Raw genomic sequence first — 8,519 nt, forward strand, 5'->3', positions numbered from 1 at the left:
CCTGCTCTTTATTCACCAGAGGCTCATCAACCTAGTCTCTTATTTTTCTCCCGAAACAGTGTCTTCTCCCGCTTGGTATACCTTAGCCTCCTCCGCTACGTACAATCTCTACGCAGCTTGTAATGGAGGCTCTCGCTGGCAATCTGTAGTGGAGTCGTTAGATCCAATGCGAATGATTTCATCTTGAGTCGAGCTGTGGACAATGTTGACAGGCTTGCATGCAGTATCCATTCATTTAGCTATGGCTTCAGCAAATTTGTTCTTCGTCGTGTCATCCATTTTCTTCGCTTTGAAATGATCCATAGCTGTCTGTCTGAGACGAGGGGGCGGAGTACTCACATCAGCTGTGTACTTGGCCATTAAGTGGTATTTCGGACTCGATGTGCAATGATGATAGCTCAGTTTACGTCTGCAAAACATACAGGTAACTTTGATCTTGTCAGTGGAGCAATCTGGCAACTTTTTAAAAGTAAACTTTCCATTCATAAACTCTTTAAGTATCCGTTTTCGGTGTCTCGCGCTGCCGTGGCTGGCAAAACAAACGTGAGTGGACCTATGCAGCGCACTTGTTGTTTTGTTTCTGGTTTATTTATAGAGCAACGTAACATCCGCTGTGACATGTGCCGCGTTAATCTCGCGAGAAAAAATTTAATCCCGTTAAAATTCATTTAAATGAATGCCAATAAAAACGCGCTAAACTGACAGCTCTAGTTTTTACATATCGCATCAATCTGTGTCTAAAACGAGTCACTCTATACATGCATTGAATGGAGAATGTGTGGGCGTTAGATGTAGACTGATTTCACGGAGACAGAAGCCTCATAGGCATATTGCTAGTAAGATACATCAGTGGGTATCCTTGAGTCTTCTCACATGCATTTTCTTGTTTCTTAATTATGTTCTAGGTATTAACACCTATGGCTGGAGGCAAGCAGGAGTCAACCATGTGCTTATATTTGAACTCAATCCCAGAAATAACCTCTCCCATCAACATCTGTTTGAGGTTTGAACAAGCACACGTGTATGATAAATGTCTCAATAACCTTGAGTATAAGTAAAATGCAGAATATTGATTGATTGTATTGAAAACATACAGTAGTACCGATTGTTTCACAGCGGATGATGCGCCATGGTATGGCACGTCAAGTAAAGAGAATAAACCGATGCTGTGATGAAATATAACTTCACAGTTTTATTTTAGCATGCATGTCGGGAGGGGTGGTGCTGAATGTATCTTCTTGTCAAGTCAAATTTATTTACATACAGTAGCCTTTAATGAAAAAAAAAGAGTCAGTCGACAAATATTAACCACACCCCCTTCTGTCGGGTGAAATAAGTAATAAGAAACAATGGGAAGGGGCCACAAAATTGGGGAGGATGATCCCCCTTCCAGGATTACGTCATTGCCCAGTGGGCAGCAATTTACACAAAATGTGATACTATTAAATGTTAACCGCAATTTAGCATGAGTGTCCACTGAATAAACTGAAGCGCCGCAGGACGATGCCTTCAGAGATGTGGATCCTCATCAGAACCCAGCCCGGTTGGTTGAAGCAGAAATCCCCATAGCTGCCCGCCTCAGAACATGTCCCAGTTGGTCGGAGGAAAATTTGTACAGTAATACTCAATTTGGTCATTGTCTCCTAGCCCCCCCTCTTCAAGCTCAAAGGTCTCTCTTATGACCAACAGACTGGATACTTTAAGGTCTGCAATTGCTTTGCTTGCATGCGCAAGTTGAGTAGAAATCCAAGTATCTCACTTGTACGAAATGCTAAATTTACCCAAACCCAACCTGGGTGACCACTGGATAAGTCATCTTCAGGTGTCATTGGAAATCATTCTCTTTAGAATATTCTTACCAGAACACACAATTCAAACCCGCATGCACATCGTCACAGATTGGGAACCGATCCCATTCTGCCCACACACATGTGAGGCGAGTGTACCACTACACCGGGGGTCGACAACCTGCGGCTCCGGAGCCTCTCTTTAGCGCCGCCCTAGTGGCTCCCTGGAGCTCTTTCAAAAATGTTTGAAAATGGAAAAAGATGGGAGAGGGAAATGTATTTTAATATGGTTTCTGTAGGAGGACAAACATGGCACAAACATTCTTAACGTTTTCCAATGCTGTAAAAATGTGTAGAATAAATATTAAATTTCAACATTTCTGTCAACGAAGATTTGCGTCACAGCCTGCGACACACGTTTCTATTAGCAGGGTGGGGTACCAGACAGGTGGCTGTAATTTAAAAAAAAACAAACGGTGTTTCATGTGCAATTCACCGAGGGTACTGGCAGAGAATGGGAATCTGGAGGGCAGAGAGGAGCATTTTTAAACGGTACACGTGAGCAATGATAGTAAACACGCTGCAAAAATGTCCCATGCCTCGGTGTGTGTGTGTGTGTGTGTGTGTGTGTGTGTGTGTGTGTGTGTGTGTGTGTGTGCGTGTGTGCGTGTGTGTGCGCGTGCGTGCGTGCGTGCGGTAATGGGTCGATCTCGGGAGGCTGGTTAATGGAAAAGTGGATCTTTGGTCACAAAAGGTTGGGCACCCCCGCTCGACAGGATGCACTGCAGGGAAAAAAAAAACATTTAATCATGAAGGCTCATTGTATATTTGTAGCCAACTTAGTCATTTTGATTGTGGGCTAATATAGATAATATAACTACATACAGCATGTGTTTCCTTCATTATAAGGCTTTTAATTTTTTGCGGCTCCAGACATATTTGTTTTTTGTTTTTTCTTTGGTCCAGTATGGCTCTTTCAACATTTTGAGTTGCCGACCCCTACACTACACCATCAGCGACTACCATCTAAAAATATACAAAACATAAAGTAAAAGCTTTTTATTTTGTCCAACATTGTTGCCGTGGCAACACCCTGTTTGCTAAGAAAAATGACGCTGATTTTGATGGTCTTAACATTCATGATGACGGAGGAAACTTGGCATACACCATCATGCTTGGCAAAATAATTCCTATTTTACTGGTTTATTGTGCTGTTTAAAAAGCAAACCAATTTGAAATGTGGACTTGTTAGACCACAAAACACTTTTCCACTTTGCTTCAGTCCATCCGAGATGAGCTTGGGCCCAAATAAAATGGCGGCGTTTCTGAATATTGTTGATAAATGTTTTTGGTTTGCAGAGTAGTTTTTAGTTGCACTTATGCTCATTGACTTTGGTTTTCTGTAGTGTTCCTAAGTGTAGGAACACTTAGGAATGGGATGTCCGAAACGCAGATAGCCCATTCACTAAATGTTTTTTTTTTTTTTTTTAAAATAACAAAAATGGACATAAGTGTTTTTCACTGGACAGCAACAATATGTATTATGCATGTATGTTTGTGCATGCATGCGTGTGTGTAACTATAACTGTGACACTAGTTTCTTTGGCTGATTTGGTCTTTTTGTCCTTAGATTGCAGGCCTTTTGGGGGTGTTGTGGTGTGTCAGCCTGCTGTCATGTCTGTTTAGTGACAGCATTCCAGTACCGATGCAGGCCAATCCTTTGGCTCTTTATGGCTTCTTCATTGTCTTTCTTATCAACCCATTCAAGACCTGTTACTACAAGTCACGCTTCTGGCTTCTCAAACTTCTGGTAACGTCACTCATATTGACAATCTGCAAATGTTTAATGTAAAGGAAAACAAAACAAAAATGAAAGTTTAGATTTGTGTAACTTGGATTTTGTTGTGCTCATTGGTTTGAAATAACAAGAATATATAATGAAAAAAATCCATATTTTCTTCCACAGTTTCGGGTAATGACTGCACCATTCCATCGTGTTGGCTTTGCTGACTTCTGGTTGGCTGACCAGTTGAACTCTTTGGGAGTTGTTTTGTTAGATATAGAGTATATGATCTGTTTTTACAGTTTTGAACTTGACTGGAGAAAACACGATGGACTCATCAACAGTGAAGGTGGGACCGCTCTTTCAGTTGCAATAAAATAATGAAATTGTATAGCAATCAAATATCTGTAAGCAATCAAATCTTATTGTAACAGGATTCAAATGTCATCCTGCTCAGGTAACGATGTGTGTAATACCTACTCCTATGGCATCCGTGCAGTGGTTCACTGTCTTCCTGCTTGGTTCAGATTCATCCAGTGTCTTCGTCGTTACCGGGACACGAAAAGGGCCTTCCCTCACCTGGTTAATGCTGGGAAATACTCCACTTCCTTCTTTGTTGTAACCTTTGCTGCCCTTTACAGCACACATAAAGGTATACTTAGTAGACAGTTTCACATAGGTTGATGTGGACAATAAACAGTAGGAGACCAACCACTGCTTACACATGAGTACCGTTTCATCAGCCTTCTGTATACTTTTTTTACCTGGTTTTTGTTGCAACCTGAAAAGAAATCCGGATGGTTCAAGGGCTGGGGCTGCACAATATACGTATAAAAAAAAAAATCAGCATCACGACAATGGGACATGAAATATGTATATCGCAGACGCACGATAAATTAGTACAGTGGTACCTCTACTTACGAAATGAATGTGTTCTGGTCTGGAAGAAAATTCTTAACTAGAAAATTTTGTACGTAGAGACGCGCTTTCCATGTAAATGCCCTAATCCGTTCCAAGTCCCCCAAAATTCAGACATGAATGTTTTATAAAGCATAAAATTGCATCCAACTATGTAACAAATACATGTTACAATTACATTATTGCACAATAAATGAGAGATGTGCATAATGTAAAAAACAAAGAATAAAGAATAAAAATGATGGTCATTTAACTTTTAACTGCGTCCGCATCGTTTTTTGCCTTCTTTAGTTGCCTGGCGTTTTGGAAAGAAATGATTCAAGGATGTTTGCTTTTGTCGACTTTTAACAACCCTTCAAAAATGTCCGAGGCAAACATCAGCATAGTGAGCGATCGCCCGACTGGTGAACACTTTTTCTGGGTGATTCACATATATGTAAAACCAGCAGGAACACCTCATGGCCAGAGGGGCGAATGACGAGGACGCTGCATAGACACATGTCTATCTATCTATCTACACGCAGACACATTCGGTAGAGATCACTCTTAGCCAATGAGATGCCAGAATAATGCTCGGTAATAGCCAATGGCAGAGCAGTTATAAGTATGTTGCTCCCAGGAAACTTGGAGCTGCAAGTGGCAGCCCATACTGTATTTTTACCTTTCGTAACTTGAAATTAATTTCGTAACAAGAGGCAATATTTTCCTGTTGAGGTGTTTCATAACTTAAACATTTTGCATGAAGAGACGCTTGTAAGTAGAGGTACCACTGTAATTATGGAATTCTATGCTTTTCGGTCACTTTGATCAATCAGATGCAACCTTCAGCAACATACTGTACCACTGAAAATTCATTGTCCTTCATTCGATCAGGCAGTTTGTATTTTAATATAAATAGTGCAAATATCAATGGCATCTCAGTCACTGGAAAAAAGTTTAAGTCGATCATAATGATATACCTTGAGCAGTGCGGTTTTGACCAGTTTTGAGCAGTTCGGGTAATCACTGACGTAACATGGCACTCTTCATTTGTTACTTGTTTCTTGGTCTGTATTGCTATAAAATGCTGTTTGGTGTCTTTAAGTATTGTCATAGTTTAACTCATAAATTGTATTCATAGAGCACTTTAAAACAACCACTGCTGTATCTAAAAAAACTGTACGTGAAGCAATAATAATTCATACAGCAGCAAATACAACAATAAATTAATGGATAACTTGGAGGCTGGCTGCATTATTCGCAAGCCACTGCTGCTATAAATGTTTTTCTTTATTTTCTTAAAATGACAGGAGTGCTATCTAAATTATAGCAATACTTGACAACGCCGCACTGCATTTTCATCGCAAAATAGGCCAGGAAACAAGTCAAAAATGAACAGTCCTATGTTACAACATGCATTACGTCGCAGCTGCGAAGACCAGAAAGCAATGACTGAGCAATAAATGTTTTATCATCCAAGTGTTTACTCTTTAATAATGCCTTCATGAATGGGAAGTTGGTCGAAAACTATTTGGGTTGTAATATTTTGGAGGGAATTGACTATACATTCACCAAATTCATCAAATAGCTTCTCACATAATTCTGCCAGGATAATGGACTACTCTTCATGGTAGAAATGGTAGAGTTAAATCAAATAGATTGGTTTCCTGGCACTGACTTTTCGTGAGGCCCACATATTCAATCGAATTGAAGTCAGGGCTCTGTAATGCATATTTTTGAAAGGGTTTTATCTGAGCTAGTTTTGATGTGTTTGTGATCCTTGTCTTGGCTGATTAGCAGTTGATTTGAGGTGAACTTGAGGAAATATGAGGCAGTCCTCCTCCCCCTTATTATTCTGTTCACTTGGAGTGCAGTGCGCCACACCACTGGCAGCTAAACAGCCCCAGACTATGATGTTGCCACCAACACGATAGCCATGTCCAATAATTCAATCCTGTGTCTCGTCCGACCGTTAGACATTTGTCCAGGAGTCATTAGGCTTTTTCATGTAGGCAGCTGCAAATTATAGTCGAGCTTGAAGGTTCTTAGTTTTGAAGCAGGGGCTTCTTTAAGATTGGGCTTGTAAATGCAAGTAAAGGTTATCTGTTGGCTCACAGCGATAAACCAGTAATCATAATTTTCGTTTAATTATGATGATGTATATTTTGATTTTTAGCTGAAGTGATACATTGACTATTTTTGTAAAGCTAAAAAGAAGTCAATTAACTCGATGATTTATTTGTTTCCTGAAATGAATTAATATAAAAAGAGAGAGATTCAATGCTAAAATCTAACCTTGCTTACTGAATCTTGGTCTTCACATAACAAAAATATGCATGTGTGCTTTCTGACAATCTGACAGACTACTTTTGTTTGTCCTGCTTCCTCAGCTCAATCATATGATGATGCCAAGATCTTCTTTTACTTGTATGTCACATGTTTGGTGGTCAGCTCATTTTACACACTAGTCTGGGATCTGAAGATGGACTGGGGCCTTTTTGACCGGAATGCTGGAGAAAATACCTTTTTGAGGGAGGAGATAGTCTACCCACACAAGGTATATTCACAACTATATAATTCTTTCTGTCTTTGGACATTGAGCACCTTACTTCAGTTTGTTGATGCAGTAACTTTTCCTGTGTTCATGTTTTCATGGTCTGTGTGTTTCTGTAGGCCTATTACTACAGTGCCATTGTGGAGGATGTACTATTAAGATTTTCATGGATTTTAACCATCTCCCTCAGCACAATCACCAGTTTTCATGGCATCTCTGACATACTGGCAACTGCACTGGCTCCGATGGAGGTCTTTAGGTATGTAGCTATGCGTCCATGTTGTGATATGTTAACGGAACTACAGTGAAACTCCTCTACAACGAAATCATGTTTGCAGCAAGAAATTTTTCACAACAGGGGGTTTTTCACGAGCAAATTTGATCTCAGATGTAAGCACACACACACCCACACACACAAACGTATGTGTACACGCACACACAAACGTTTGTGTACTCTATTTTTATTCCAATAGTACATAAGTATGAGCACACACTTATTTGACACTTCATATAGTCAGTGTAGAAAGAAAAAAAGGGAAAGAAATTGCGAAATTTATGATCAGCATTCACTTTCACTTACATCAATTTCTTGGATAATGTATTTTATTTTGCTTCCTCCGTCTTTCATTTTGATCACTTTTACCATCTCTTCCAGCGTCAGAGCGCTTCTTGTCTTAGCTGCTTAACATCCAAATCTCCGTTTTGTAGCCATTTTAGCTATGCAACGTTCATGCTGCGTCTGAATCTAACAACAAATACTTCCTGGACCCCGGTGGCTTTTCTTTCCACTATCTCACCGTCTCTAACTCGACCTCCCCTCGATCGCCACCCAAGACAGCATTGCTCAGCTGATGTCATGCAATGAACTTTTAAAGCCAGCCACGGGGCGCTTCGTAGTCCTCGATGGCCATAGTGAGTGAGATGGAACTCGCCTTCTCTCTAATTGACACTCCAGTTTGCGTAAGGTTTTTAACATGATAACAAGTAAAGCATTCCAGGAAACGTTCGTTTATTTGGCTCTCCGTCGAGCCATAAGCAATTTACTCTGAGCAGGATCTATCCTGCGGATCTAGCTACAGTATCTACACACGCAGATAGTGAGGTCCCTCTTGGCCAATCGGAGGCCAGGATGATGCTCGGTAAGCCAATGGCAGAGCAGCTATGAGTATGTTGTGTTCAGGAAACTCGGAGCTGTGAGCGAAATAAAAATCCTTCACTACATAAACCAGTGTGGTGGTTGCTGTTGCCGTTTCCAAACGAAGCAGTAGAGGTCGCTGTTGGATTAGACTTCGAAGTGAATCTCTTCACGAGCCAAGAGCAGAGAAAAACATTTCGTATAACGCAACAGGGTTTTTTTTTCGTTGTATGGGGGGCAGGAGAATGGGAATGGTGTTAATGCATGAAGATTTTTGTCACACTAGGGGATATTTTCGCCCATGTAGGTTTCGTTGTAGAGGAGTTTCACTGTGTGTGTGTGTGTGTGTGTGTGTGTGTGTGT

The 8,519-nt window shown here is 40.6% G+C and overlaps 1 protein-coding gene across 3 annotated transcripts in view; it reads left to right on the plus strand.

The window, feature by feature from the left end:
• Positions 1–8,519, plus strand: part of LOC109521336 (xenotropic and polytropic retrovirus receptor 1 homolog) — a 71,841-nt gene that overhangs the window by 44,207 nt on the left and 19,115 nt on the right. For 2 of the 3 annotated variants that reach the window (XM_019879153.1, XM_019879154.1), the window contains exons 9-14: positions 906–1,003; positions 3,418–3,597; positions 3,754–3,919; positions 4,028–4,222; positions 6,858–7,024; positions 7,141–7,280. In XM_019879153.1, coding sequence (XP_019734712.1) covers positions 906–1,003; positions 3,418–3,597; positions 3,754–3,919; positions 4,028–4,222; positions 6,858–7,024; positions 7,141–7,280 — 946 coding nt within the window. The remainder of the gene's footprint in view (positions 1–905; positions 1,004–3,417; positions 3,598–3,753; positions 3,920–4,027; positions 4,223–6,857; positions 7,025–7,140; positions 7,281–8,519) is intronic. The other variant, XM_019879155.1, reaches the window with a different exon arrangement.

Source organism: Hippocampus comes, unplaced genomic scaffold, assembly GCF_001891065.2.
Source record: "Hippocampus comes isolate QL1 unplaced genomic scaffold, H_comes_QL1_v1.1 scaffold85, whole genome shotgun sequence".
Lineage (NCBI taxonomy): Eukaryota > Metazoa > Chordata > Actinopteri > Syngnathiformes > Syngnathidae > Hippocampus > Hippocampus comes.